Genomic DNA, 27,686 nt, shown 5'->3' with positions numbered 1-27,686 from the left:
CCTGATCAATACTGTATGTTTGGAAATTTGGTGGACTGTTTTACCCAAGAAGTACGTACCCGCTCGGGAAAAAATGTACATGAGGCCACCTTACACCGTTCAGACCCTCTGTATGAGTTGTTACACCTATCAATACCTTCATGCGGATGCTCACATCCGCGCACATTATTATCACAATTCTACTAGACATAAGATGAAAGACGTACTAGCATTCCACAAATATATGAAGGTGTTCATCATCCGGTCTAACGGTGAACACTTTGGAGAGTCGAGTAAGCGGGTAAACGTACGAGCTCCTCGGCGTCAGGCGGGAGATCTAACTTCTTCTTCGGATTGATATCAACCTTTCAAGTATCATACGGTCAGCACCAGCAATTTTCCAGTCCATTACTCACCGGTGCACCTTCCATAGCATGAGATGCAAGTTAGATCGAATTCACGCTTATTCTTTTCCTTGATCAAATTTACCAACAGCCTTCGTCGATACAATCTCGACAGGCCCGGGGTGGTCGCCTAATTAAGACTAAGCAGTTGAGGTTGAATTTGGATTCCATTGGGACAAAAGTAAACGCAAACCCGGCTTGTCGTTGTCGATTAGGTAAGCATTCAGACGATCAGGAGCTGCAATTGAAACATTCTCTCAACCTGAATAAGTACAGTGACAGGAGTGGTAACATCCTTCGACCAAAAAACTACCATCCAATTGGTCTCAACAACCGTTCATTCTGATTTTTTCGCACTAAGGATAATCCTCGGTATCTAAACATTTACCTCTTTGACAATATCTATATCGTTGACTATATCAATGCAGTTGGTGTTAAAGTTTTGTGTCATGAATCAATCAGGTCTTCCTACTCCACCACCTACATCCGCCACGTCAACCACCAGCCCTGCACAGTCATCATCGAACGCAGCTGGTCAATCTGCAAGTGATGTATCATTAGCCTCTATTGTCGCGACCATAACATCGACGTCAAGTCCTTCCCAATTAAACCAATATCTGAGGAGTTGCGCATCCAAAGATGTCAGAGAAGTCCTGCTGGCCAGCATTTTGCCAGGTAGCCAAGATCCATTGACTCTGCTAAACGCGCGAGATCACACGCTTGGTATGCTTTACATTTTGTGAGTGAGTCTTATTGGAAGTTTCATTACGCACACCGATCTCCTGAAGGTCCGCGCGACTGCATACTGTCGCGTCTGATAAGCCTTTGTGGCACCATATCGAGAGTTTTTGCCGCGATTTTATCCCCGAACATGCTCGTGTTGCTCCGGATCGAGGTTAGCCTATTCTCACTTATGTGGTGGTACAATGAGGTCATATACGTCCAGTGACACTTCTTGCAACTGGAATACGACAATTCGCTGAAGTTGAAGGAAATGTAAGATACATTATTGACTCAGCTCTCCACTTGATCTCAAATTTCTTAGCCCAAACTTGCAATCGCGCCATTATCTGATTTGCTCGCAAAATATCCTCCAACCCTTTCACATCTCACCACTATCCACCCTATTTTCCTGACGGTAAGGTTGCCAGCTGCGATAACTGTCCAGTTTTCTGAATCGCCAGCAATTGTTATAGATTTGCGTCGCCACTCGCCACTTCTCAGCCGCAATCCCCGTCCTGGCTCATTCGATCACTACAATTGATCTCTCACTTTCCGACTTGACCTACCACGATAATTTGGTATACCACTATGCCGGCGGTATCGCACTTGCTGCGCTAAAGAACTGGTCAGCTGCAGAAGAACTCTTTGAGATCTGCGCATCAAGTCCAGGCACAGCGGCTTCGGCTATTCAAATGGAAGCATTAAAGAAGCTGGTCCTCGTCCAGTTGATATACCGCGGAAAGGTACGAGTATCCTCCATGGGTGAACGGCTCGCTCACGCACTCTGACTGGTCAGACATCACCTCCTTCCAAATACATGCACCCGATTCTTATGCGATTGTTCAAGGCAACTCCTTATGCAAGTTTTACGAATGCATATCCTCTGCAACGCGACTACCTTCGCACGATAGTTGAAAACGAACAGCAGCTATTCGCCAATGTAAGATATTAAAAGCGCATGGATCTGTGTATCGTTAACCACGCGTATAGGAAAGAACTCTTGGTCTCATTACTCAGGCACTCGACCGTGCGCCCCGCTGGGCCATAAAGAAACTCACAACCACTTATTTGACGTTACATTTATCCGATATTGGACGAGAGGTGGGAATTTCGGACGAGAATAAAGTGAAATCTCTGATTTTGAGCATGGTGGATTCTTTTCCCTTGGCGAATCGTACGAATAACTGATGCTTTGTGCTAGATTGAGTGCTCAGAAATCTCCGCGGAGCTGTCTGCAGATGGGACTGTGTCATTCTCGGACCCACCAGTGAAATTCGAGAAGACTGATGTCGACCGAGTGCTGTCACAGGCACAGCAGCAGGACGCCCTTCTTGTGAGGCTTGAAAAAGAAATGGAAAGGAACAAAGAATATCTGACAAAGGTGTGTCCTCGACGTGCGAACACTGTCGGCTCCGACACTATTTTCTGCTCGACCACGTTGCTTTGACGTTTGGGGATCGAATTGGTTAGTGGACGGATGCTAATAGATATTCAGGCCGTCAAGAGTAAGGATGACGCAGCTTGGGGACCAGCAATGGATGAAGATGGCGCATTTGGAGACCGTCCATCAGGCAACTGGGCTGAAGATATGAGTTTTGCTTGATCCAAAGGCCCTAAAGTAAACCGCTTGGCACTGATTAGTAATTTCTTCATATTCCGTACGATTTGCCACCAATCAGTTTCATCTTCCGTTCTCCGCAACCAGCGCGCCCATGAGTTTATCTAAGCACAAATAGATCAGGCTGGCGTTTATCGTTGCACTATTGCAATTTGGGACACGGAGGCCGTGTGCCACAGGGTTGACTCTAAATGAGGGTGCCTGCAATCTTCAGGAGCTTCCTGTACTGGGCATTGGGAGCCACGATACGATCATGACGGAATGACGCGCGCTGCTTAGCACCTTCAAGATATGCTATCCGGTAGCGCAGTGTTCGCTAGCATCTTACTAGGGAGCTGCATGAGACTCGTCAAAGAGCACCCACTTTCCTGTGATTCAAAGCATGTACGCAAGTGGTTACAGTTGGCCCAGCTTTCACATAAATACGATCTTCGCGCATGCACGCTGTGTGAGTTCAGGTATTTCAGTCCGGGAAGTTGCTAGTGATTAATTTTAGGCCGCCGTCACATGTGTGCATACTAATCGGGTAACGGCGCACCAAACCCATGGGAACAAACCCACAGACTCGATGGATGGCGTATTGATGCGAACACGTATGATCAGAAAATATCTATCCATGTAATGGGACTTTGCACGAGCGCGAGATTTAATTCATATTATGCGTGCGCAATATATACAATCCAAGTCGAATCCATACATATCAATATCTAGATTCACGAGGACTTGGTGTGGCCGTGGTATTGTGCCACGGTATCCCAGAAGGTCTTGCCTTGGATAGCAGCAATCTCCATTTCGAGAGGTGAAGGCTGGCGGGAACCGTCCGTGCCTGCATAGGTTCCTGCACCCCAAGAAGAACCTGTTCGGAAATAGAGGGTTGATAATCAATGCTTGTGTAGCCATTCATCTGAGACAAGGGCTTACCACCGTGGATCTCGGTCAGGTTAGACAACTGAGGGAAGGAGTGCTTGTAGCCGAGGGGAACGTAGATGAGACCATGGTGCACGAAAGTGGACAACGTGTTGGAAATGGTGATCTCCTGTCCACCACCTTGGGTACCAGTGGAGACAAACACACCGCACATCTTGCCCTGAAGAGCGCCCTTGCTCCAGAGAGGGCCAGTGGCGTCCCAGAATGCCTGTATGAGTACGTTAAGGAACGTGTTCAACCTTGCAGATGTAAGATAACGTACCTTCCACTGAACGGGGAAGTTGCCGTAACGGGTGGGGATACCAAAGAGGAACGCGTCAAAGTTGATAAGGTCATCAGGGAGGAGGACAGGGTAATCGGGTCTAGGAGGCGCCTTGACGAGCTTCAAGATATCGTCGGAGAGGGTCTCCTGGATCCTGGAGTGAAGTTAATGCACGCTCATAGCTGATAGGTGGATATGGACGGACTGATAGATAGAGGCATTACCACCAGCATTGCTGATACCACTCTTGACGGCCTCGGCCACTGTGAATGATGTATTAAGCAAGGAAGTGGATGTGTGGTGAGGAAGACGCACTCTTTGTGATGTGCCCATAAAGGGAGTAAGTGACGATAGCGATCCTAGGGGCAGGCATACTGGTTGGAGAAATAGGTGAAAGTGGAGGGAGAACGGGGGGAGAAACTGGTTGCTCTGGTTGATTTGCTTGGGCTTTTGTATCTAGAGGTGTGGGTTTTGGCTCGGTGAAGTTGTCTTTTTGTCGTTTTCCAGGGAAACACATTCCGAGAAAAAGGCACTAGCTTCTCAGTTGCGAGGATATAACGGGTTTTGAGGTCAGCCTTTAAAATGAAACATTCGCGTCTAGCGTGAGATGAGGGAAATGGCCTGCGAAGCAAATTTGTAGATCAAGGTTTATCTGGCACCACAGGATTAAGAATACGTCAATAAAAGGGAGGCAGTAATAGATTGCTTGGATGTTGGCCGTACCGTTGCATGATCCATTCGATGACGTCTCCTGTGCGATACGATCGTCGATGGTCTACCTCGCCTTCAGAAAACCGACTGGTTCATTGAAAAACATCATGCACATGCGTGCTACATGCGTGTCCAAACTGTTGCTATATCAGGATGAAGTTACCCTGGATACAGCAAGCTGCATACCGAAAGTGTTTGATGGCATCTCGGACTCGGTTGCCCTCTCTGCTGCTGGTAGAATACTATGTGCGAGGTGTGGGAGGCCGGTCAGTCATGATTGTCGATCTTGCCGGGAATCCAGGCTGGTTTCGCTAGGCTTGTTGACGGTCACCCACGTTATGTTGGTGAGAAAATTGGATTGAGAGCTTCAGCGTCTGGCAAACGCACAGATAATATTCGGCTGTGGGCGTTGTACTACAAGCTTGGCTGGAACGGTGTGTGAGGAATAGTACATACGCGAAGAAGTGTTTAGCGATGAATCATCATTGTTCCAAAGAGAGACAAAAGTTCTCGGGATTTCTAAGAGACAGGCACAAGATGACGAGCTCGCGTTAACGCCCAGCTTGGTCAGTTTTACATAAAATGAGTGATAATGGTGAGCTCGATCACCCGGGTTTGGTCTTTAGTGTGGGTTGAAACATACTGCATTCGTACTGTTTTGCAATTACCGCTATTGCGCTGAGTCACTGACGTATGCGTTTCAAGGTATTGTCAAGCAAGGACAAAGTACTGAAATCTAGATACAAATACTGAGCTTGATCATCGATCGTTATCAATACCTTCAGTCATCCTTTCTTCCACTACAACATGTCGTCTCCTAGAGTCGCAATCGTCATTTACTCCATGTACGGCCACATCGCCAAGTGTGAGTACAAATCATCCAGAATCCCCTATATATCCTAATCTACCTTCATCAGTGGCCGAAGCTGTCAAGTCTGGTGTCGAGTCTGCTGGAGGATCCACCACCATTTACCAGTATGTTACCAATCCTAGTCTCAGATCTCTCGCTTACTGGATTTGATCAGGATCGCTGAAACATTACCCGAGGAAGTCCTCGTAAAGATGCATGCTCCCGCAAAGCCAAGTTATCCTATCCTCACACCAAGCGAGCTTGCTGGCTTCGACGCCTTTATCTTCGGCGTTCCTACCCGTTATGGCAACTTCCCCGCACAGTGGAAGGTATGTCTCTGATCCGTTCTAGTCTCTTTAAAAAATTCTAATTATATGCCCCATTTTCACAGGCTTTCTGGGACGCAACTGGTGGATTGTGGGTCAGTGGTGGTTTGGCCGGCAAATTCGCCAGTGTCTTCGTTTCTACCGGCACTCCAGGTGGAGGACAGGAAGCTACCGTCATCAGCTCCCTCTCCACTCTCGCTCACCACGGGATTATCTATGTTCCCTTGGGTTACAAAAACACATTCGCACAACTCTCTAACATGACCGAAGTTCGCGGTGGTATGTTTATTCCTCCCGTCTGTGATCGACCGTTGCTAATTTTTACTTCTACTCAGGTTCCCCTTGGGGTGCAGGCACCTACGCTGGCCCTGATGGCTCACGCCAGCCTTCAGCTCTTGAACTAGAGCTCGCTACCATCCAAGGCAAGGGGTTCTGGGAAATCGTTTCCAAGTACAAATTCTAGGTCATTCATAAACACATACAGCACTTCAGAAACTTCATCATGATTGTAATAGTTACATATGTAGAACAGAAATCAAATTTGGCATGAATCACATATATCTGCTCGCTAAATTCCGGCACGCTGTTCTGACTGGAAACCTCTCCTATGGGAAAATAATATCGCTATGGATGTCCTTACATACAAACTTGAGGAGGAGCAATATTTAGTCGCAGCCACCATATGCATCTGCATCTGTCACACCTTCATGCATGTGGATCATGCAACTAAATTTAATTCGTAGTACCAAAATGCCCCTTCCAAGCCACCAGTAGTTGCAACAGTGCAGCTCCCCGTGGTGGCGGGCCGCCGTAGTTTCGCAGTTCTTATGTTCCCGCTGCGATAAACACGCGGGATGTCAAGAAGAACTCGAATAAGCGCAAGTCGCTTTCAAACAAACAGGGGAATCTACCACAGTCACCAATTCCACGCACACAAGCGACGCACTAGCTTCGGTCTCAGGACCTTTACGTATGATGTCGAGCTAGTTGTCAGATCGCTAGTACGCATAATCAATGTGTAAACGTCTAAGCGATTGTCGTTCCTGAGAACTCACAGAACGAGATACACGGTGTTGTCTGTAACCATCAGACAGTTTACAAGCGATTCACTACTGTATTGCAGGACATGACGCCTGGTCTTGTCACGATAAGCGATGGGCACCCGTGAGGAAGTGATCACATACTACCGTCGGGGTCCGTCGGTAGCCATACGACCATGCAACATCAACGGGACCCGATATTCGTGCATGCAGTTTACTGATCAGTGGCCGCCTAAGGCGACGTGCCGAACTTCGAGCTCTGGTGGTGTATTTATAGGCGAGCCAAGCCGCCAGCTCACGTGATCATGATGGTGGGCTAACTGAAATGTTCTCGACGGTCAGATGTTAGGTGTTATTTGCAAGTTGCGGTGACCTCCAAAGTAGTGGGGGCGTCATCGGGGCCGAGATTTTCTCGGAGTCATGTCCTCTGTGCGTAGTCGCTGCTATAACTTGAAGAACAACCCGCCAAAAACAGAATTTATGGGCGCATCAACCAGTGAATTTTCCCCTGGAGCAGCGTGTACCACGGGTAAAGCAACTTCCGCGGGAAAGCAGTATAAACCATGAGGACTCGGTGGAACATGTGTCCGCTCATTTGTCGTAGAATGTCAAGTCGAATGATCTTGGGTACCACGGAAAGTGCATTCAGCAATGTCGCTAGGGAGGTACCAACTCACCAGGAGGCCCTGAGGAAAGGAATGTGACAATATCGCCCGATGGCTGATCACTCGCCGCGGGGTCCAGTCTCCGCACTATTGGTAACATCAGCAAGGATCAATTATCATCTGCATACAGAATTCCGCAGCGAGAACCCAGCAATATGAACAACGGTTGCAAAGGGGTGTTTTGATGGGTAGAAATGTATCAGAAAAAGAAAAGATACTGCGTAGAACAGTAACCATGGCATAGTGATAGGAGAACAGCAACAGGTTTTCCAGCCCTGTCAAATACGGATGAGCCTCACCGAAGCAGGAGTAGGCTGTAGGTTTTTCCTTAGGACGGGGTTAGTCGAGTCTTACTTTTTCCGATACGGCCTATAGAAATGGGTCAACATGTCTCCTGCAAGGCTATTGTGAATGAAAGAGAATGCAGCCGAGGGATGACGCTCCCGAAGGTTTAGGAATGGTGATACGCAAAATGAGGGCGTAGAGTAACGTACCATAGGTTTTGATATACATCATTTTGCAGTACACTAGTACCGTCGAACAGTGTGATGGCGACTCGCTGATCGCACTCATTTATTGTCGTTGACGTTCATCACCCACTCGACGGGACCCATACGGTCGGCGGCCTGTCAAGAGAATTCTTCAAAATACAACTGAAATAATCACAAGCGAGGGAGATCGCTGATGTATACACCCTGACGGAGCACACCCGCTGAATCAAGGGATATTGACTCGCCCGTTAGAACGAAAAACTCCGGTACCTTACATTATATCGTATTCGTGATATGCTATACCCACTTTCCTAAACGTTTGGCAAAGATCATTAATAAGGCTTGAACCGCCGTGATTCCTTCAGTTTTTCTATGCGTTGTTTGTCCACCTCGAAGTTCTTTTTCATGTCGAGTATAACTACAGGCACGTGAACCGACATCCTCGTGAAAAACAACTTCGCACTCACCTTTTCGTTGTTTTTCAGCCTTCTGGAAGGCATAGAACGCATCCTTCTCCTTCTTTTTGTCCTTCTTTTTTCTACCCCCAATTTGCCCAGTGAGCATGAACTTCTTGCTGGCAACGCCCACACCTCCGCCAAGTGTTTGTCCATAAGCACCTCCTCTAGTGACCAGTGTGAATCCATCCTCGTCCACGATTGCTTCCCCTTTGCGGTACTTGGCTTCTTGTTTACTCTTTGAAAGATCAAATTCGAAGCATTCCATAAAGCTGTCTGCGTGAGCTTTGATAGTGTCTAACGGAGGCCGCTCATTATCATATTTTGCCATATAGTGAGAGAGACCACGGGGCTCCTCCGAGGATGGCCATGGTTTGGGTGATGTAGGGGGCGAAAGAGCTTTTGCAAGAGATGACGAATCGAGAAATATGAGATGGGCACAAGACCCAGTTTTGCGCAGTGTGCGAAGGGATGGAGAAGGGAGGGGTATCATTTTAGGAGGCGTAGGCTCGGAAGTTTGGAGCTTCCTTTTCTTGCGAGGTCGTGCTTCAGTATCGGATTTTTCAGCAGCCTCGACCATCTCCTCGTCAGAATCGGATGTGTGCTCTTCCGGAGCGTCGGTCGAGTTGAAATCAAATAAGACGCGTTCTACTGTCCCACAATCTTTGAATAGCAGTGTGAGCTCACGCTCGGTCGCATCTGGCGGTACGTTGACTAGGAATAGTGTGCGTCCTTCAGGCAGAACATTTTTAGATTTCAACGTTTTGGATTTAGGAGGGGTATGAGCTCTTGCATAGATGAAATGTGATGAGCTCGGATATGCAATTGGAATGACAGTGAAACCCGATAGACATTTCGGCAAGACAGGCATGGCGATTCGGAAGATCGAGGCAATTTTCACAAGGGTGTTTGGATCGAAGGCTTTTGCCAAACAAACAAGAGTCTCCACCGTCACGGCCGGTGAAATTCAACTTTCGTCTTAAAGCTCATCATGCATCATGACTAGCCTTGACTCAGATTTGCTTCAAGTTCTCGCCGTAACCTATGGCAACAAATAACCAGAACAACTGGAAGTGGGCTTCACTCGTCACTCGTGCAGTACAAAAATTTTAATGGCCGCCTGAGGCCTGGGTAAAAGCAATTGTAGCAACTTGTAGCATTTGCAAGTTGTGAATTTTCAATCGCTCACCAAGATAAACATGGCAAGTAATTGATTGAGCCATGGAAATTCTGGCCAGTTCGTGTTATGTGTTACGAGTCTGTCCGAGTCTCTCAGTATTGGAAGCAGTCATTTCCTCCTCTGCCAATTCTCGACTTTCTTGGGTGAGTTCACATGGGGTGCAAAAGAATGCAGTCAAGCAATCGTTGATGTAGCTTCCGTCAATGTGGTAGCGCGCTCTCAATGTGGCTCTTTGTCCAAGCTAATAACCTTTCTTAGCATGTACCTGTGAAGAACGACAAAATCTGTACTCACCTGCAGTACCCAACCGAAACCGCACAACACATTAAGTGCTAGATGCATACAACAATCGGCATCACAGCCCGAACCACCATGTTCCGGATCTGCCGTATCGTTTTCTTGCAAGTGGTCAAACCGCTGCCGGTTTTTCCCATATACCATGCAAGGACACCAACATGACATGCAATCTGTGAAGCAGGTTGTGAATTTAATCACTTTGTGATAATATTTGATGGGACTCACAAGTCCCAGCATCATCCCAGCAATTAAAAAGTCCGGTGTGCCAATAGTTGTGGGGTCGACCTTGTTGTTGTCCAGGTTGCCCTGCACCCGAACCGGAGCCTTCCTCCTCTTTCTTTTGACTCTGTTCAGTGCACTGGTCCGCTAGTTTCCCTTTATCCTGCGGCACCTCTGAAGCGTCCATCTGTCCTGTGGGTTGCATCTGCTCCTGACGTGGTTGGGGATGAGCGGTGTGGTCGTCAGGAGCATATTGTACTGGCTTGAGAGGCAAGGCTGTTAGAAAAGACTCGTTCACTATCAGGGTATGATTTACCTTTGGTCCGGCTGAAACTTGTAAAACATGGTCGTGGGGAGAAACGGGACCTGGGGGCTGATATGTGCTTGGGGGAACAGTAGCCATGTTTGAGGTAGTGAAGAGGGGTTGAATTAGGGGTACTCGACGAGTGCAAAATACAAGTCAGCTCGTTCCATTCGAATTCACATCTCTTACATAAAAAAACAAAACGATTGAGATCAGAGAATCATTATTTTCAAGTTTAATCGCTGGTTGCCCAACGAATGTCAACTATGTGCTCAGGATTCAGATCCACGAAGACGGCGGTAAGTCCGAGTCCTTGTCTCGATGAGTACTCAAGGAACCAAGGGGCGAAGTTCCAGCTCTGTTGTTGCGCTCTCTGCATATGTATCATAGCAAGAAAGCCTATAATGCTACTCCATTCCAGTAGTACCACCATCAGCTGTGAATTTCAAGCGCGACATTCAGAAAAATAGCGTCGACTTGGACAAACCTAAAAGTTACTTACATAAAACATGCTTCTGAGTGTAAACCAGATCAGATGGCATATCACACCCTCCAGACTGACTTGGAGCAACGGCATTGAATTTTCGGAATAGTCTGTAAAGCCCACAATTTCAAGAGAATTGAAGCAACTAGTTTAGAAGACCTCATGACTGATGCGAGGTGGGACGACGACGACCAAAGAAAAATTCGAAGAAAAATCCGCAGCAGCTCACTGCTTCGTATGAAACTGCCCCAAGCCTATCATCTCCCCCTTGCATTCCTGTCGGTTGCCCTTGAGGCATTTGTGTCCCCGGTACAGCCTGAAATTGACCTGGTTGCGTTTCCATCGGGTGTCCTTGAGACACAGCCTGAGATCGACTTGCTTGCATTGAACTGCCAGCCTCGTTGCCATTCGTATGGTGCGTACCTGCTGCAGCCCATGTTGTGCAGGTCAATTCTGCTGCGCTGGGATGGGAAATAAGAATTCTCTGCAAATATATTAACTTCCGTGATATCAAAGGAGCTATGGAAACTACTCACGTTTTTCTTGCAACCGACAGCTACTTGAATAGTACCTACAGAGATTCCTGCTGGAAATAAGTTGAAATTCTAACGATGGGGCCGCAGCGGTATTGATTGTATTGTGGCGTGTTTGGAGGTCGAGTGTTAAAATGCACCAACCGGGCAAATTAAGCCAACGAAGGGAAGACAATGGATTCGCAAGAGAAACTGCGGGACTAGTAGGTTCAGTGTTGGTATCGGCGTCCCAGAAGTCCTTGCCATATACCAGTGTCAGAATTGCAACAGCCAATAAACGAAAGAACATACTGACATATCTCGCCAACCCTCTGTTGACGTGCTGCTGCTTGGAGACCTGACTAGCGTGCAAAATCTGATGTGACGAATAAGCAAGCGAGTAGGGTGTTCACAACTGATACAGCCGCCAAAAGGGAAGCGCAGACGACTTGCCTTGAATTTTCCATCGGGTTTTGCATTGCTCTAATTCGCACTCTGAAAGACAACCGAAACCTACTTTGAAAAGACACTGATGAATAAATGCACCCACATGATCATCGCCTGCATGTTTGAGCGCTGCATCAACGCTCCATATATTTGCAAGAGTTGGTCTCCGACTGGCTGATTGGTTTTGTGATCCCAGATGCGAACCCAGTAGTAGTCATGTGAAACAAGATGACTTTCATCAGGAGAAAGGCAGACGGTGCCGACAGCATTGACATGACCTCAAAAACAACAAGCTCCTTCCCATCAATTGACCGCTATTTTCGTATGGTGCGATTGTTTGATGTGGAGAAAATGTGTACGCTGTCCTAAGTACAACAAATTATGAATCAATCACATAGCCATGGGCGACCCTTCGGTAGCAAAGCGGCGCCGGCTCCCGACCATGTTGCTCAGGATGAAATAGATAATCCAGCATTTCCAAGTCATGCTCCGGCACAATCTTCTCCCCATCCCACGCACCATCAGGACGTCGAATATCTATCCGATTAACAAGCATAGGATAATGGGTCTTCTGGATCGGTCCAGCCCAATCGAAATCGAGCAGCATGAAGTGTTTGTTGTTCCTCACAACGAAATTGGTATCCCGAAGGTCGCCATGAACGTAGCCGCCATTGTAATCGTGTAACTCCCGGATGAGAGAGGTGATGGCCTCCTTCAGCGGCTGGCGGTCCAAAACAGCTATCTCACTGAGCAGTCGATATGAGCCAGGCCGTTGCGAGAAGTAATCCTTATCAATATCAATGACATCCATAATTACCATATTCCAGCCGCCGGGTAAAGGATTGTAGGCGATAAGTTTGGGAGCGTGCCCCTTGCTGGCACAGAATTCGTGGGCTTCAGGGGAATAGTGCCTGACAAATTTGATACATATCTTGCTCCCAGCCACATCGCTGACGGTTTCCCCGAAGAAGATAAGTTTATGCCTGAGGATTTGAGTCTCATCGTACGAGAATTCCTGAATGCGACCGGTTGAATTGGTATAACTCCGAGGATAAGGACATCCTAGACGTGGATCTTTGGGTTCGAGGGACGGAATTGGACGGGAGTACATATTTGTGAGTTTCTCGATGGCGATTTTGAGAGCCCCGAAAGTACGAGCCGCCATCACTTGCATACGGAGGTCTGTCGAATGCCAAAACAGAGGAATGATAGGGACCAGGACATCAGACTGGACCTTTTCTGTGAAAACAGAGCCTGCAAAGCCAATGCATGCCCCTAGTTGTGGTCAATAAAGGGCTTTAGCAATGAATCTGATGAAATGAACTAACCGAAGACAATGATATGGATGCATGGAATGACAGACCGGAGCTTCGCTATCTCAATCTTCGAGTCTTCCATAAACTTGCGGTAGTACAACATTGCCTCCGCGAATGGTTCGGTAGTGCCACTTCCGATCTCGTTCTTCACCTCCAATATCACCTGCACAAACTTTCCGTTGGTGGACAAAAGATGTCCGTCTGTGGTAAAGTTTGTCGAGCCAACGTAGTCGCGGAGCACTTGCTGGAATACACACATCCGCGTAAGCTCATCGGGATGGAAGGAAGACATAGATTGCGAAAGTTGCTGAACAAAGTCGTTATCGCGGACAGTCGGTTGATGATTTTGACAATCATCCACGAACTTGGCGAAGATAGGCTCGAGAAGAGTGACTGGAACAGGGTCCGCAGCTCTGCGAGGACGATTGCAAAGGTACTCTTGCTCGTCCTGCTTTGTAGAGAATGCGGATGGTGTTGCGCCAGCTGACGGAGTACCTGCGCCCTTCTTGAGATAAGCGAGTCGTCGATCAACAGCTGGAATGTGTTGTACAACGACATGAATACATCCGCACTCTAGTCTGTCCGTGAACACTTCAGACAGTTCGGTTAACGGCTTCAACTCGACGCCTTGGTCTCCGATCGTGTCTAGTAAGTGTAAGTCGTTCCAATCAATCTTGACCTTTCCAAATGATCAGGTCATCAGCATTAGACCTCGGGTATCTATCACTCACCTTCCATAGCGTGAGAGCCTTAGCATCGACACCATCGAATCCATGCGTCTTGTATTCTTTGATAACCCTTTGGAGGGTGCTGACACTCTCTGTCGGTGCAATCTTGATCTCAAACGCACGGTTAGGATCATCGCCCAAGACAATGCAGTTGAGTTTGAGTTCAGAAGACACTAAGTCAGACCGCGATCAGTAAGGAGGAAAGGGGCAATATCAAAAGACAACTCACTAGCACGTGGGCATTGGATAACAATATGCAGATGCTTATACTGAGGAGCATTCATCAGTAAATTCACGAATTGCTTAATTTCCTTTTAAGCTCTTATTTTTCTCACCCAAGAGCGGACAAGAACCAGAACACCTCCTTGTCACAAGGAGCAACAAGCTGCCAAGAAGATCCCTTCCTCTTGATTTGAGCATTTTCGCACTTTTTTTCATTTGTCCTACAATTTTTGCACTTATTTTTAGAACGAGCTACATTACAATCCCCTTATGTCGCACTTATTTTTAGCTTGTTCACACTATATACACTTTTTCACACTTGTTCACACTTGTTACCAGGAAAAAGAATTGCATTTCAACCGGACAAGAGGATTAAGTAGATAAAAGGTTAAACAAGGAGAAAAATAAGGACTAGCAAGTAGATTAATAACGAGCGCGACAAAGCAAACAGAGGCGGCAACGAGACATAACGAGCGCGACGAATGGAGGCGGCAATGAGACATAACGAGCGCGACAAATGGAGGCGGCAACGAGACATAACGAGCGCGACAAAGGAAATGGAGGCGGCAACGAGACAGCATTTAAAAAAGACCAGGGAACATAGCATGAATAACCTTGAAGGTACTAGCAGCGTCGAAGCTCCTAGTCAGTTGCAAAATAAACTACAAGAGTGAAGGACATTACCTCTAGAAAATGAACGCTCGCTCATCCCCAGATTCTTCGTCCACATCCATCCGCGCGCCGCCACGCCTCTTCATGGTGAGGCTCTGCGCAAGCTCAGAGTTTCGGATAAGGACCGAGTCTGGCAAGCGTGTGATAGACGCCATGTAAGCCCTCGTGTGCGCACCCCAATTGGCTTCTGAAAATGCCAAGGGGACGCTGCTCTGGTTGCCTGTGGACGGATTGACGTCGAGCGGGGTCTTGTTGCCTCGACCATTGCCAGAGGTGTCGATGTCTCCTAGGAGCATGTGTCCATTGACGAAAAGCCTGATGGCGCGTTCCATCTGAAATACAGGGTAAGTTAAGTCAGCTGTATGAGAGGGTAGAAAACACGTGCTGCTGCCGTGGCAAGACTAAGAGCGCCCTTCAAGTGCCCCGGCACTGTATCGTTCGTTCCCGGCAGGTTGACAGCGCCGGATGTGGCACACTTGTGCTGCACGAGAACCTGTACAATAAGGTCAGACTGGAACGGGTTGGAGACCTCTCCGTCCTCCGCGATGTCCCCACATAAAAAGGTGAACTTGTCGAGTAAGGCCGATGCAAAATCTTTGCGGTCCTCGTCAGTCTTGAGGTCATCTTGTGAGGTCAAGAAGTTGGCGAGCACGGCGAGAGCCACATTGCTAAAGGTATTGCGCCACTCTGACAGCCGCTAAAGGGTCTAGAAAAATAAATGACAGATTTAAATCACGTTTGAAAACAAAACGTACAACGGCAAGGACAGGCCCATCAGCTTCAACCGTGTGTGGAATCCAAAAGAAGCATCATCATAGTTACTGATAGATAAACAAACTCACACATCAGACGTCTTCTGAACTTCTCCATCACGTGCCTTTGTTGAGTCGATAACGATGCCAGCGTTTAATACTGCTTGAATTGCTTCTCTCACCGCCAGTTTCTTCTTCTTTTTGGTTTGGACCAGCTCCCCATCCTCATCCTCACTTGCAGGATTTTCGACGCTAGCATCAGCTGCTAACCTTTTAGCTCCACCCACGCGACCCCTGCCTTTGGTGACAAGAGGCTTATCGGCGACGATTTTTGCTCCTGCCTGCCTATCATCCATAGTCGAGTCGGAGGTCTTCAAGTCCTTTGCAGCCTTCCCCACCGGGCGTGCATGAGGACGCTTAGGCTTAGGTGCATCAACACGCATAGCATCTTGGTCAGCCTGCATCTGTGCCTGCAAAGTAGCAATACGCTGATAACTTTCTTGTACAGCTTTTTCACTTGCCTCCTTTGCCTCCCTTTCACGTTGGTCGTCAGCGGCCTTCTCAGCAGTGGTACGCTTCTTTCCACGACTATTGATTAAAATGCGCCCGGGATGCTGAGTTGCGTTCTTAGGTCGAGTCCCCATGCGCGTTGTAACTGCGTCAGGTTGAGACATTCTATCGATAGACGGTTTTGTAGGCTGACGAAAATTGAAGGCAGTGGGTTACCAAGTTGAAGGTGAGTTTCGTCACTCTAAAATTTGTAGCCAAAGCTGACTCTGAATAATATTTCTTAACGTATTGAATTGAGGGTCGATTGCAACATCCGGAGCATCAATATTCGCCAGCGCTTTTCGGCACAATGTGCTCAACAAAATGACATGTCCCGGATTGAAATACCTTAAGTACGGTGAGTATCAATGTTTACCAGAACCTTTCTGGTGATATAATGACGTCTAATAGCCTAGGGAATGTTCACCAGAACCTTTCCTGTGGTGGGGTGACCGTCATCAATGTTCACCAGAACTTTTCCGGTGGTGCGATGACATAACTGTCCATTTTAACAAACCCTTTCTGGGGTAGTGCACATTTTCGTTCCAATGGCACCTTTGCAAGGGTAATTTTTTCTTCAATATTAGCGGCTGGTTTTAAACCTTCACTAGGTCCATACGTTGCATCAACACTACTCATATGATGCGCAGAAACCGGCCTACTCACCGTGCCCTTCAGTTTCCATGCCTATCTCCAGGTTGTATGCGCTGGTTTCGAAACATCTCTGGTCGCACTCAACACATGCACGCATCCCATCCCGTTGCACCTGCTCTGGATCTTCCCCAACCGCAACAGCTTCCATCTCCACCTCAGTCGCCTCCTCCTGATTTCCTGCCACCCCCCCCTGATTTCTCGCCACCCCCTCCTGATTTCTTGCCACCCCCTCCTGATTTCTCGCCTCCCCGATCACCACCTGGTCCAATGGCTGACGATGAGGATCCAGACTCAGAATTCACTGATGCGAGCAAGCGTTACTATCGTACGTATCACTCGCTCCTCAATGGTAAGTACCTTTCAATCTGCGCTTTTCACGTGTTCTGATTCTGACACGCTCTTAGGACGACCATGCACAGCTGACGGTGTGTTTCTGCCCCCTGGCACACCACCAACTCCTGTCCCACCGAAGTCTCCTCACGACTGGAGCCCGTATCGTAACGATATTGAATTTGCAACGGCAGAGTTTGTTTTCAAACAAAGCCATATGTCTAACAAAGCTACAGACTTATTACTCGACTTAATGGTTGCGCAGCTGTTGAAACACGACGACCACCCTCCATTCACGGATCACAAGGATTTGCACAAGGTCATCGACGCCACACAACTTGGCAATGTCACTTGGCAATGTCTCTCGATTCAATACACAGGGGAACACCCTGAACATGATGCTCCTCCGTGGATGGACAGAGAATACGAGGTCTGGTACAGAGACCATTCGCAAATGTTCGAGGAGTAGTTATTCATAGTAAAATTTTATCTACTTGTAATCTACGACACACTTTAGTCTTCCTTGCTTTTGGCGCTTGTTGCACTTGTGGGCACTTGTGAATCACACATTTACTTGTGAGTGCTTGTGAAAGAAAAATGACAAGTGCATAAGAATAATAAGCGGCAACATGTTGAAGATTTTCGTGACAAGTGGCGAAAAAGGACGCTAAGGAGTTTGTGAATTTACTGATGTTGTCAAAAATATCGACCATTTCATCCACAGGTGATAGGGATTTCATTGGGTCAAGTGTAAGATAGTTAAGATTGTGCTCGATCGTCTCGTTGACAGGCAGCTCGACCTTCCGAAATATCATATTATCAACATCTAATTGTAGGCATCAGATCGCTCACCTGCCATAGCTCGAGATTGCTAGCGTCAATATGGTCTAGTAATTCTGGCTTCTTCTTGTCTTTGATGACCTTTCTAAGGTCATCAACAGTCTGCGTCAGCGCAATGCAGACTGGGAAAATATTATTACGGCAAGAATCATCGCCTAAGACAAAGCAGTTGAGTTTGTACATCTGATTTTGAGAACAAGAGTAATATGATAGTGTCTCGAGCGGTGACCGCTGTGAGTGCTCACACCTGAGACACAGCCAAATATGCCTCCACAACATGTCCTACTCAAATTCGGGGACAAATTATTGATATTTACAAGGCTGTATTTTCACTAAAGATCTAAGACCAGAGTCGGAAAATGTTCACCATTAGTTGTGGTCAAATATTTGTGATCAAATGGTGAATATGTGTGGGTAAAAAATGTTAAATATGTGGACATGGGCTGATATATTGTTAGATTCTTAGCCAGATAAAGGAGATGTTACGTCTGTGATTCATGTGCAGATACAATAGTAAATTTTAGATATGTCGAATGATTAAATATGTACTATATTTTAACTCTGTTCCACATTTGACGACAGAATAGACATTGACTATGTTGTGCGAGAAGTGCTAAGAAATATGCTGAACATGTGCATGAATATGTCGAGAGCCTTATTTTAGCCACAATTTTAGAACTGCACTTAGACCATATGAGTGCCCCGCTAGGCGGGGCATTCAGTACCGTATTTACGGGCCACTTGGGCCACTTAAGCGGAGCACTCATGACCTTACTATAAAATCAATGCTATTTACATTAACGTAGAGGCGCGAGCGCCAATCCTGACTCGCCCAACGGTTCATGGAGTCAATCCACCACAAAGACCCAAGGCATCAGAGACAACTGTGATCGGTTTCTTTCCCTTGCCCCTTCTGGAAGATGAAATCGAGGCTTCAGTTCTGAATTAAAAGGCTCGACCATAGAAGTTAGGAAACGAAACTAAATGGAGGGGAGGCCAAGATTTGGTTTGCCATCAACAGACATACTCTGATTACATTCTCTGTCAGCTAGTTCGTGCGAGTGCTACTATTTTTAAGATAGACCCGCAAGAAATCCGACACTACCCAATCATCTTTATATTCTTTGAGAACAGGATAGCGGCTCTTTGCCTGGTGAAGTAAGTAAACATCAACTCGAGATAAGGAGTAATTAGTGTTCACCTCTGAAAACACTAATTGCAATTTTGGAACCAGCTGCATTTTCCAGGACCTTCGCACATTAAGGTGCTCGCGAGCTAAATGGATGACGAAACTCTACAAAGTAAGTGTTAGTAGGCATGCACACAAAACCCAGCATAGTAGACACATACGCGAACTTCTTCGTACTCTGATAATGACCACCCTAATTTCTCTTGCAAGTTGTAGCCTCCTCGGTTAAGACGGCTGACTTCGCCTCGAGGTTTCAGAATCTTGAGAGAAGCGAATAATGTCAAAGGAGCTGGTAAGCCTGGCATTGTGGGAGGAATTGAATCGACTTCTCACGGAAAGACTTTATGCTGTGTTAACACAGGAGGGTCCAGTGGGTGTTCTGGAGGAAATTCACAATGCATGGTAAGAGGCACAAAATGGCGATTATATCGCCAGTGTGAGCAAACTCTGGGCATGGGCAGGCTGGGGGTTAGGTTAGATGGGTGCAAGAAGGGTCGCGCAAAAGCAAAGTATTTTGGGGTATATATCAAACATTACTACTCAATGATGTCAAAATGTGATGTGACACAGACAACGGCAATGATGGAAACAAAAGAACAAGACCAAGAATACATAGATAAAACTCAAAACTGTAAAGCGAAAGGTTAAATACAAGGAGTACAACACCGAGAATACATAGACAACTCAAAACTGTAAAACGAAAGGTTGAATACAAGGAGCACAACAATGAGACAACACTGTAAAGCAAAAACAACAACTACCTGAAAGATCACGACTCCAGCATTCACTACAAAAAGGTGTTCGACATATTGTCATTTTTCTTTCTTGGTATCTCAACTTGCACCCTTGTTGGGATTTACTTTGTGAGCATTCATCATTCAAATCCTAAATGAAACACTAACCAGCACCAAGAATCTAGCCCGTCGAGAAAAAGCTATCAATGGCACAGGCTGCTGCTGATGAGGATCTTGCCAGGAACATTTTCAGGATAACCTTGGAAGATGATGTAGCAGAAAAAGATGATACCTATGTGCGCAGTATTGCCCTGGGCATGCCACAGATGAAACTCGCGGACCAGGATGTCAATTCTGGAGAGCATTCAGGTCAGCATGAAGAGGAAGCATGGAGAGACTATCACGTACTCTATCTTCTTGACTGTGAAGCCCACAACCATGTCCGTGCAGTGACGAATGTCATAGATAAGCTAGATATGACCGGCGACGATGAAACACTGGCAGCACTCTCAGACGAACATGCCTGGATGGAGAAGACATTGAGGGAGGTGACGAACATGAACGTCGGAACCGACACCTGTAATGAGCAATTTCGCCACGCACATCTCCAGTTGTTACAGGAAACTAAAGAGGCCGTGGAAAGCGTCATGTGTGTAATTGTGCATAGGACCACACAGAATCCGAATTCGAAGGACGACACATCAGAGACTATTAAAACAGGTCAGGAGTGCATACTTACACAGAGCACATCACTTAACTGTTAGCAGACTGCCACTTGAAAAGATTCAGCAATGCTAAGCCTGCCTTACTCCTTGCCATGTTCATCGCACTGGTCTTGAATATCCTGGGCCACGTTACCCGGCCATGGTGTAATGCAGTTCTGGAACTCTTGAATCTTCTCCTAAAGACCACGCTCAGGAACACCTCAGAAGGATATGACGGGTCGAAGGGATACATTCCTCGTGATATCCGTTCTGTATGGAAGAAGTTCGATCTGGAAGCTGTTACAAAAACCTTCGCCACCTGCACCAGATGTTCATACACTTACCCGCCAAATGCAGAGAAAAAGTCACCAGCCATGAAGAAGAAGTCAGGTTACCCTGAGCGCTGTTCCTACAAGAAGTACCATGGAAGCAAGCCATGCGGGCAATTGCTAGTGAAACGTATGAAAGAGAGTGGTCAAGTATTGTACGTACCCGTGCGCCCCTACGTCGTACAAGACTTCAACTCTTTTCTCGCCGGCCTACTGAGCCGTCCTGGTATGGAAGAGGCCATGGACCGAGGAACAAGGGTCAGCAACGATTCGCAGATATGGGACATCAAGGATGGCACAGCGATTGGAGAGATTCTGGGTTCTGATGGGAAGCCCTTCATCGATGGATTGAAGAGAACTGATCTCAGGTTAGCGTGGAGTCTCTCGGTGGATTGGTTCAACCCTTACGGGAATAAAACCTCGGGTAAGAAGAAGTCTATTGGGTCGATCGCGATGGGACTGCTGAACCTCCCACCGAGCCTCTGGTACAAGGCCGAAAATATGTACCTAGTCGGCATCATCCCAGGGCCCAGAGAGCCGGCTGTCGATGAGATAAATCATTTCCTTCGTCCGGTAGTCGATTTCTTCCTGCCATCCTGGAAAGACGGGACGTGGTTCACAAAGACAGTCAAGCACGCAACAGGAAGACTGTCCCGATCTGTCATTGCTGTTGCAGTCAACGATTTGCCTGCGGCTCATAAACTAGCAGGCTGCGCGGGCCCAACTGCAAACCAAATGTGTGGATTGTGCTGGCTCATGAAGTCAAATATCGCAAACTTCAATTGTGAAAGATGGACGCGACGTACACTCGAGGAACATAAAGCGGCTGCCGAAAAGTGGAAAAATGCGGAGACGAAGGCAAATCGCGACAAGATATTCAAGCAATATGGGGTGAGATGGTCAGAACTTTTACGGCTGCCATACTGGGATCCAACGAGGTTCATCGTAATCGATGGCATGCATAATCTATTCTTGGGATTGGTTCAACACCACTTCAGGGATTTGATCGTGATAGACAAGCAAGCGAACAAGGAGCTCAGGAAGGGCAACCATAGACCTGTCGATCTGAAAGAATTAGAGAAAGGCAGACAAACTTTAACATCAAACCCTACCGTGTCCGCAATGACCCGCCTGCGTGTCGCAGTCCTGGAAGCGCTGGTCCAGGAATATGGGGTGGAGTTGTCCAATAGAACACATCCTAGGAAAAAAGATATGATTGGAGTGTTGCTAGTGAGTCAATGGTTTGAGGGGGAATAACAAACCATCTGACGAGTCCAAAGTCTGTGCTCCCAGTATGTGCCCCTATGGATGTTGATATTGGGGAGAATGAGCTGCGTCCTTGTGATTAGGCATTTATCACTGATGAATTGATAGAGGAGTACGCCGCACAAGTGCATACGACTGAACTGAGCAGATCAGCTGAAGTCTTGGTGGATAGGGAGATCAACGATATTCAGGAAAGGCTAGGAAGGGTTCGGAGACCATCGTGGCACCGTGGCCCACCAAAAAACTTAGGGGACGTGGAACACGGCAAACTTAAGGCAGAACAATGGAAATCATCGATTGAATTTGACTTACCAGTGGCCCTTATGGATTTGTGGGGATCAGGACGTGCGGCTGATGGCGCGGAGCACAGATCTCAAAGGCAGAAGTTGGTTCACAGCACGATGCTGCTTGCGACTGCGATCCGCTGGGGAACTTCACATGTAACGTCACCTCATCACGCTCAGCAATACACCGTGTGTATGAAGGCGTACCTCGAGTGCGTCCAAGAGATATTTCCGCACCATTTGTGGCGCCCCAATCATCACGCAGCTCTACACATCCGTGAGTTCCTCTTGAGATATGGTCCTATGCACGGTTGGTGGATGTTCCCATTTGAGAGAATCATCGGTGCGTTGCAAAGAACAAACACAAACTACAAGATAGGTGAGCATATGTTCCAAGAATAGAGAAGGACATGAACAGTATAAACGACATAACAGGAGAACTGGAGAAGACAATGTTGGAGATGTTCTGCGCGGCCGCGAACATTAAAGCTATGATGCAGAATCCTATGGGACCTGTCATTCTTAACAAAGCAGCGAAAATTTTGGGTCAATGCTGTGACCCATTCACAGGAGGCGAGAAAACCAACATAAACATCCCATCCATGGTTGGACAAAACACCAGTTCTCATCAGGATATCCATGTTCTCAAGACCCCTGTTCCCAATGATCTCGAGAAAGCATGGCAAATAGCAGAAACTCGCCTATGTCAGGGGCGTCCTCATGCTAGAAGCAAGCATCTTATTTTATACAAGCGCTTGAATGTTTTGGACGTGCAGTACTCCGGTCACGCCTGGTCAAATGAAGACTCAAACGTGTTCTTTCAGCGGACGCTTCAAGAATTTGTGCCTGGCGTGATCAAGTACATTTTTTCCACAGGGGAGGAAGATCAGCAAACATACTATTTTGCATTGTGGCGTAACACACCTCTAGCGGCAGAACACCAAGATCCTTTCCAAGCGTATGGGGACTTTGGCGCACAGCTTTGGAGTTCTACCCACAGCCAGCATCTTGACATCGTTCCAGTAGGCACTAGTCGCATTTGCCACTCAATATCAATGAAATGGGGCGAAACCGACGTTGTGCTGAAACCTTTGAACTGTTACAGGCATCCGTAACACCTACAGGAGTCCCCACTCCGCCTACACCAGTCCCCGCTCTACTAGACCATGAACGCGGCGGTGTGCTGCCCACACTTAGAAGAACAGCGGCCTGGACCGCTGTGATGCCGCCCCTGGCGCTATGACCCGCCCCTGGCCTAGATGGCCTTGTACCTGATCCATGGAGGCTGTATGCCTCATGGTCACCCTAGATCAAGCGCATGTATACAGCATGTCGCTTCATGAAGATCCGGAGCGCCCTTGGCGCCTCATGGTACCTATGCGCAGTCGCACTTGGCGCTGCATGCTTGATCAGAGGTTAAGCCTCATGTACCTTATCTGACCTCATGTCTTGTTATCATAGATCCTAGATATACTATAGATTACAGACTGAGCTAGAATACCTATATGTAGCACATATAAGTAGACAGATTATAGTACTTAGACTTTACTTTAATCTACTAGGTTCATCCCAGAACTTGCTCAACTAAGTCTTCCAACTTGGTTGTCTAAGACCGCACTTCTAAGTTGCTCCCTGCTTCTTAGCCGTATCCACTAGCCCTGTATCTCGACGAGCGCCGTCTTACCGAGATCACCGGAGGAACCCTTGACATTCAGTCAAGCCGAGAACCACCCTCAGCTTCAGTAGGCTCACTCGAGCCGTCGCTGAGAAGACCTATCCTAGTTCGCACACGCCGACCGATGTCAGCGTAACATGAACCGGGTAAGTCCTAGGGCATGGTTTGGACAATCATGATGACTGACAGTTCTCAGGATTTTGGCGCCATATGTCCGCAAGCCGATGTGTAGTCCAAAGCACAATGCTACCTTGTAGTATATTGCTATTTCACAACTATCATGGCTATGTTAATAATCTAACATCGAAGCAGAAAGAGAAACACGCACAAAGCTTTGAGAATTATGTAGTGAATGAAACTCAGCCTGGGAAATTCTGTATATTCAGACGCAGTACGTTCTAGAGTAAACTAGGTGGGTATTTGAGTGGGTATAAGGATCATCAGCAGTAGAGGAAGACAATACACCTGGAGTGGTATGACATAGATATAGATATAGATGTTACACAAAATGGCCAATGTCCAAACAATAAGGATTTTCTGGACGACGATAAGCAGCCTCCAACTCCTGCCGCTCAGATGCTGTTACATCTCCAGGCCTGAGAAAAAATTTCTCAACGTGCTGGAAGGCTTGTAGCCAAGGACTGCAGCTGACCTTAAAATGACATTAGCTTAACATGAAAAGGCCTCATATGAAGCGCTCACCAAAGGGTGTCGATCTGAATATTTGTACCAGTGTGGTAGAAAGATAGTGAGATTCTTGACCGGAATAGTTCGATACTCGTCCAATGAGACATCAAAACTTTGGGAAATCAATGATCTGTCGTAAAAACTGAGTCGCAGGTGATCTATGAGGATAAATTGTTGGGTAATATTGATTATTGCCAATAAGTAATTGGGAGTGGATGTCAGAAAGTGGCGATCCAGCTCCAAGTCGAGGTTTTGAATGCGTAGAGGCAAACGAACCTTGTCTAATAGTGACGAAATGTACCAGTGCGGTCCAGCGAGAGAGTGCAAGCTATGTATGGGAATGCGGGGAGTGGTTACATTTTGCATAAGGTCCATGCCATCAAGAGAAACGATCTCCGGACGCATACTGTAAAGCCAGAGTTGGTGAACCTCATGCCATGTCAAGAACTCGACGAGCGTGGTGGCAGGGCACTCGATGTCGATAGACAAAAAACGAAGCCGTGGGAAGTGAATGTCATGCATTAACACCGTCCACTGGAGAATGCTCAATGAAGTATGAGTTAGGCTGAGGTTGGTCAATGAAGAGCCCCGCAAGGACGAGAGGGTAAGTGCGACCATAGATCGGGAGAAAAATATTGGGGAGTTGACATGGAAAATGTGAAAGTTATTTGTGATGGCAGGATCCAGAGCAGCAATGAAATCAGGAAGAGTCGGCGGAGGGTATGCAAGGTGAGACCCCCACTGATCCGAGAACCGAAGACTCCTGCAGCCCGAGTCTCGGATGGACTGAAAAAGAGGCGCAAAATCTCCCAGCATCTCGCCATCTTTCACAATGGAGACAAATAACGATGAATTGCTTCCCAATAACTCTATGAAGCTCGAGAGCGCCTGGAGGTGGCGATCATCTGCATCGAGGAGATTGCATTGCAGATACTTTGGCACGCGAAATAAAGTTGAGCGCCTGTACATGAGAAGGGTGAAACACGCTTGTGTGCTGATGCACAGGGAGGTATCATCAAATGATAAGCCTACGGAATGGAGGTAAAGAGGAGCGGCTAACTCCCGAGAGAGACAAGATACCTGCGCGACGACTCGCAGATCCTGAGTTGGCATGTCTTCCAGAATCTTTAAAACAAGTTCATTGGGAAACGGCCAACATGAGGACGGTGGTTGGACAGTTAAAACCTCTGTTACAAGTAATCCCTGTCAAAAATGTGATGAGACAAGTTTGGCCATGAGGTATCTGGCGCACTCACGATTTGGTCGGCAATTACAGACAAGCAGGACCAAGAGCACCTCTTAGGCATTGGAGGAGAAGATCCGCTGGGCACGTCAGAGGCTTTGCGTTTTGCCCTTCCCTTATCCTGCTCCAGAAAATTCTCTGACACTTGCTTTTCGGCTCTTACAGATGGCTTTGTGATACTGGCAATTTGTTCGAGCCCTTCATGAGTCCTTGAGAAACAGCCTAGAGGACCTTCTTCCTGGACCTATGAAACACAATGAGACTTAAACAACATATATGAATAATGAACTGGGTGACCTACACTTAGGTCTTCGATCGCATACGTGCGGACCAGAGTGCATTTCTTAGGGATTGAGGATTTGGAAAAGTCACATACAAACGACAATGTCTGGGCCTGTCGAAGATCTGAGTGGATTGGATCCTGCGAAGATCGATTTTTTCCATTCCAGAAGGCAGGTGTACGTCTCTTGTGAGTGGGCCGCTCACAACCATCAAGAAAGTGATCTACAGCCTTTCGCTTCAAAGGAATGTGCTCCTGCAGAACAATTAGTTATTGAGTGATACACAATGAGATCTTGATTTATTTAAACATACCTCCAGGGAGTGCAACAATGAAAGGCAGTCCATACGTCTCTTGTGAGTGGGCTGCTCACAACCGTCAAGAAAGTGATCTACAGCCTTTCGCTTCAAAGGAACGTGCTCCAGCAGAACAATTAGTTATTGAGTGATACGCAATGAGATCTTGATTTATTTAAACATACCTCCAGGGAGTGTAATGATGAGAGGCAGTCCAGTGACGCCAGAGAATCTGTATTCCCAATGCCTAACAAAATCTGCAGAGAAACTCATGTATCTTGCAAAACATGTCGTACAGGAGGTATTACCTTCGCGCAGGGTTGACTTTGAAAGATACCCATGACAGGATGAGGCTTATGAAGAATAGCTGCAATGTAGTATCCAATTTATATGATCAGTGCTGTCCTGTAAAAATGGCAAACTCACTCACTTGTTTCAATACCAGTTCGTCTTATTGTGATCTGTCTGGGATGCATTGCACAGTGCAATGGCCGCATTGGAGGGTGCGTGCCTTCTCTTTATTGTGAACGACTGAGTGGATTATAAATCGACGATTCATTCGATGGAAGTCTTGCTACCAGACTCACTTAGTAGAACAACAATCAATAGAATAACCGCTTGGGAGCATTAGAAATACTAAACATAATTAATCAACATTTGGGACGACAATAGGGTAAATCTACAGACTACAACGGTTCATTAACTTGCAAATACAGTAGAAACTTACTTATGAACGTTGTGAGGGACAAGACACAAGATGAAACACTAGCATCGCGACAAGCAACCCAAAAGTCAGCAGGGGTCTCGACTATGACGAAGACACTCCAACACAAATATACTAAAAGCGCCATAACTACGACTGAGTGCATGGTGAAAAAAAAAAGAGAATCAGAAAGGTCTAAAGAGGATTAAATAGTGAACTGGAAATTGCCGGAAGGTGCTGACAAAGGTGGTTGACCAGCTGACCGGCAACAGCTGAGTTCCATTCATTACTTAAGCTTCAAATGTTCGCTTTGTTTCTTTTTTCTTTCCATCATGATTA

At 46.9% G+C, this 27,686-nt stretch overlaps 10 protein-coding genes across 10 annotated transcripts; 3 read left to right on the top strand and 7 right to left on the bottom strand.

Moving 5' to 3' along the window:
- Positions 1–652: 652 nt before the first annotated feature.
- Positions 653–2,807, top strand: F5147DRAFT_718831 (uncharacterized protein). The gene is made up of 10 exons (XM_041438729.1): positions 653–755; positions 812–1,122; positions 1,172–1,278; positions 1,330–1,379; positions 1,429–1,521; positions 1,580–1,849; positions 1,903–2,046; positions 2,097–2,255; positions 2,308–2,487; positions 2,602–2,807. The coding sequence occupies exons 2-10, from the start codon at positions 833–835 to the stop codon at positions 2,707–2,709; spliced, it is 1,401 nt and encodes a 466-aa protein (XP_041287733.1). The 5' UTR covers positions 653–755; positions 812–832; the 3' UTR covers positions 2,710–2,807.
- A 539-nt stretch (positions 2,808–3,346) lies between these two features.
- On the bottom strand, positions 3,347–4,521 carry F5147DRAFT_404052 (putative 1,4 benzoquinone reductase). The gene is made up of 5 exons (XM_041429625.1): positions 4,229–4,521; positions 4,119–4,176; positions 3,914–4,067; positions 3,646–3,859; positions 3,347–3,580 (listed from the first exon to the last, which is right to left on the bottom strand). Exons 1-5 carry the CDS (start codon positions 4,428–4,430, stop codon positions 3,438–3,440), a joined length of 771 nt encoding a protein of 256 aa, XP_041287732.1. The 5' UTR covers positions 4,431–4,521; the 3' UTR covers positions 3,347–3,437.
- A 673-nt stretch (positions 4,522–5,194) lies between these two features.
- F5147DRAFT_642154 (flavoprotein-like protein) lies at positions 5,195–6,354 on the top strand. Its single transcript, XM_041433074.1, has 5 exons — positions 5,195–5,489; positions 5,542–5,599; positions 5,650–5,803; positions 5,866–6,079; positions 6,136–6,354. Exons 1-5 carry the CDS (start codon positions 5,432–5,434, stop codon positions 6,261–6,263), a joined length of 612 nt encoding a protein of 203 aa, XP_041287731.1. The 5' UTR covers positions 5,195–5,431; the 3' UTR covers positions 6,264–6,354.
- Positions 6,355–8,055: 1,701 nt separating this feature from the next.
- On the bottom strand, positions 8,056–9,351 carry F5147DRAFT_755120 (ribosomal RNA-processing protein 7-domain-containing protein). Its single transcript, XM_041440322.1, has 2 exons — positions 8,464–9,351; positions 8,056–8,414 (listed from the first exon to the last, which is right to left on the bottom strand). Exons 1-2 carry the CDS (start codon positions 9,320–9,322, stop codon positions 8,329–8,331), a joined length of 945 nt encoding a protein of 314 aa, XP_041287730.1. The 5' UTR covers positions 9,323–9,351; the 3' UTR covers positions 8,056–8,328.
- Positions 9,352–9,653: 302 nt separating this feature from the next.
- Positions 9,654–10,108, bottom strand: F5147DRAFT_819484 (uncharacterized protein). The gene is made up of 2 exons (XM_041443645.1): positions 9,926–10,108; positions 9,654–9,872 (listed from the first exon to the last, which is right to left on the bottom strand). The coding sequence occupies exons 1-2, from the start codon at positions 10,091–10,093 to the stop codon at positions 9,696–9,698; spliced, it is 345 nt and encodes a 114-aa protein (XP_041287729.1). The 5' UTR covers positions 10,094–10,108; the 3' UTR covers positions 9,654–9,695.
- Positions 10,109–12,273: 2,165 nt separating this feature from the next.
- F5147DRAFT_718816 (uncharacterized protein) lies at positions 12,274–14,222 on the bottom strand (the record flags this gene model as incomplete). Its single annotated transcript, XM_041438728.1, has 4 exons — positions 12,274–13,169; positions 13,223–13,889; positions 13,942–14,111; positions 14,168–14,222. 4 exons carry the CDS (start codon positions 14,220–14,222, stop codon positions 12,274–12,276), a joined length of 1,788 nt encoding a protein of 595 aa, XP_041287728.1.
- Positions 14,223–14,846: 624 nt separating this feature from the next.
- On the bottom strand, positions 14,847–15,164 carry F5147DRAFT_584748 (uncharacterized protein; the record flags this gene model as incomplete). Its single annotated transcript, XM_041431811.1, has 1 exon — positions 14,847–15,164. The coding sequence occupies one exon, from the start codon at positions 15,162–15,164 to the stop codon at positions 14,847–14,849; it is 318 nt and encodes a 105-aa protein (XP_041287727.1).
- Positions 15,165–17,220: 2,056 nt separating this feature from the next.
- Positions 17,221–17,556, top strand: F5147DRAFT_545004 (uncharacterized protein; the record flags this gene model as incomplete). The annotated part of the gene is made up of 1 exon (XM_041430309.1): positions 17,221–17,556. A coding segment is annotated over one exon (336 nt), but the record flags the coding sequence as incomplete, so codon positions are not given.
- Positions 17,557–19,014: 1,458 nt separating this feature from the next.
- F5147DRAFT_545213 (uncharacterized protein) lies at positions 19,015–19,409 on the bottom strand (the record flags this gene model as incomplete). The annotated part of the gene is made up of 3 exons (XM_041430312.1): positions 19,015–19,107; positions 19,159–19,251; positions 19,308–19,409. Coding segments are annotated over 3 exons (288 nt in total), but the record flags the coding sequence as incomplete, so codon positions are not given.
- Positions 19,410–24,637: 5,228 nt separating this feature from the next.
- F5147DRAFT_778801 (uncharacterized protein) lies at positions 24,638–27,120 on the bottom strand (the record flags this gene model as incomplete). Its single annotated transcript, XM_041442189.1, has 8 exons — positions 24,638–24,790; positions 24,841–26,028; positions 26,082–26,312; positions 26,370–26,603; positions 26,663–26,752; positions 26,830–26,901; positions 26,953–27,011; positions 27,075–27,120. The coding sequence occupies 8 exons, from the start codon at positions 27,118–27,120 to the stop codon at positions 24,638–24,640; spliced, it is 2,073 nt and encodes a 690-aa protein (XP_041287724.1).
- Positions 27,121–27,686: the final 566 nt, after the last annotated feature.

This window comes from Suillus discolor (genome assembly GCF_016758755.1).
Source record: "Suillus discolor strain FC423 chromosome Unknown F5147scaffold_76, whole genome shotgun sequence".
Taxonomy (NCBI): domain Eukaryota; kingdom Fungi; phylum Basidiomycota; class Agaricomycetes; order Boletales; family Suillaceae; genus Suillus; species Suillus discolor.
The sequence above is the reverse complement of the archived record's forward strand: the minus strand, read 5'-3'. Positions and strand labels throughout refer to the sequence as shown.

Bases quoted from the DNA above. Each gene is read 5' to 3' on its own strand.
- F5147DRAFT_404052 (XM_041429625.1), bottom strand. From the start codon at position 4,430: ATGTGTTTCCCTGGAAAACGACAAAAAGACAACTTCACCGAGCCAAAA. The intron at 4,177-4,228 runs GTGCGTCTTCCT...CATCATTCACAG, and splicing joins TTATGGGCACATCACAAAGA to TGGCCGAGGCCGTCAAGAGT. The intron at 4,068-4,118 runs GTCCGTCCATAT...ACTTCACTCCAG, and splicing joins GGTAATGCCTCTATCTATCA to GATCCAGGAGACCCTCTCCG.
- F5147DRAFT_755120 (XM_041440322.1), bottom strand. From the start codon at position 9,322: ATGCCTGTCTTGCCGAAATGTCTATCGGGTTTCACTGTCATTCCAATT. The intron at 8,415-8,463 runs GTGAGTGCGAAG...ACGTGCCTGTAG, and splicing joins GGCTGAAAAACAACGAAAAG to TTATACTCGACATGAAAAAG.
- F5147DRAFT_642154 (XM_041433074.1), top strand. From the start codon at position 5,432: ATGTCGTCTCCTAGAGTCGCAATCGTCATTTACTCCATGTACGGCCAC. The intron at 5,600-5,649 runs GTATGTTACCAA...GGATTTGATCAG, and splicing joins GGATCCACCACCATTTACCA to GATCGCTGAAACATTACCCG. The intron at 6,080-6,135 runs GTATGTTTATTC...ACTTCTACTCAG, and splicing joins CATGACCGAAGTTCGCGGTG to GTTCCCCTTGGGGTGCAGGC.
- F5147DRAFT_718831 (XM_041438729.1), top strand. From the start codon at position 833: ATGAATCAATCAGGTCTTCCTACTCCACCACCTACATCCGCCACGTCA. The intron at 1,279-1,329 runs GTTAGCCTATTC...ATATACGTCCAG, and splicing joins TCGTGTTGCTCCGGATCGAG to TGACACTTCTTGCAACTGGA. The intron at 2,256-2,307 runs GTGGATTCTTTT...GCTTTGTGCTAG, and splicing joins AATCTCTGATTTTGAGCATG to ATTGAGTGCTCAGAAATCTC.
- F5147DRAFT_819484 (XM_041443645.1), bottom strand. From the start codon at position 10,093: ATGTCATGTTGGTGTCCTTGCATGGTATATGGGAAAAACCGGCAGCGG. The intron at 9,873-9,925 runs GTGAGTACAGAT...AAAGGTTATTAG, and splicing joins GTTTCGGTTGGGTACTGCAG to CTTGGACAAAGAGCCACATT.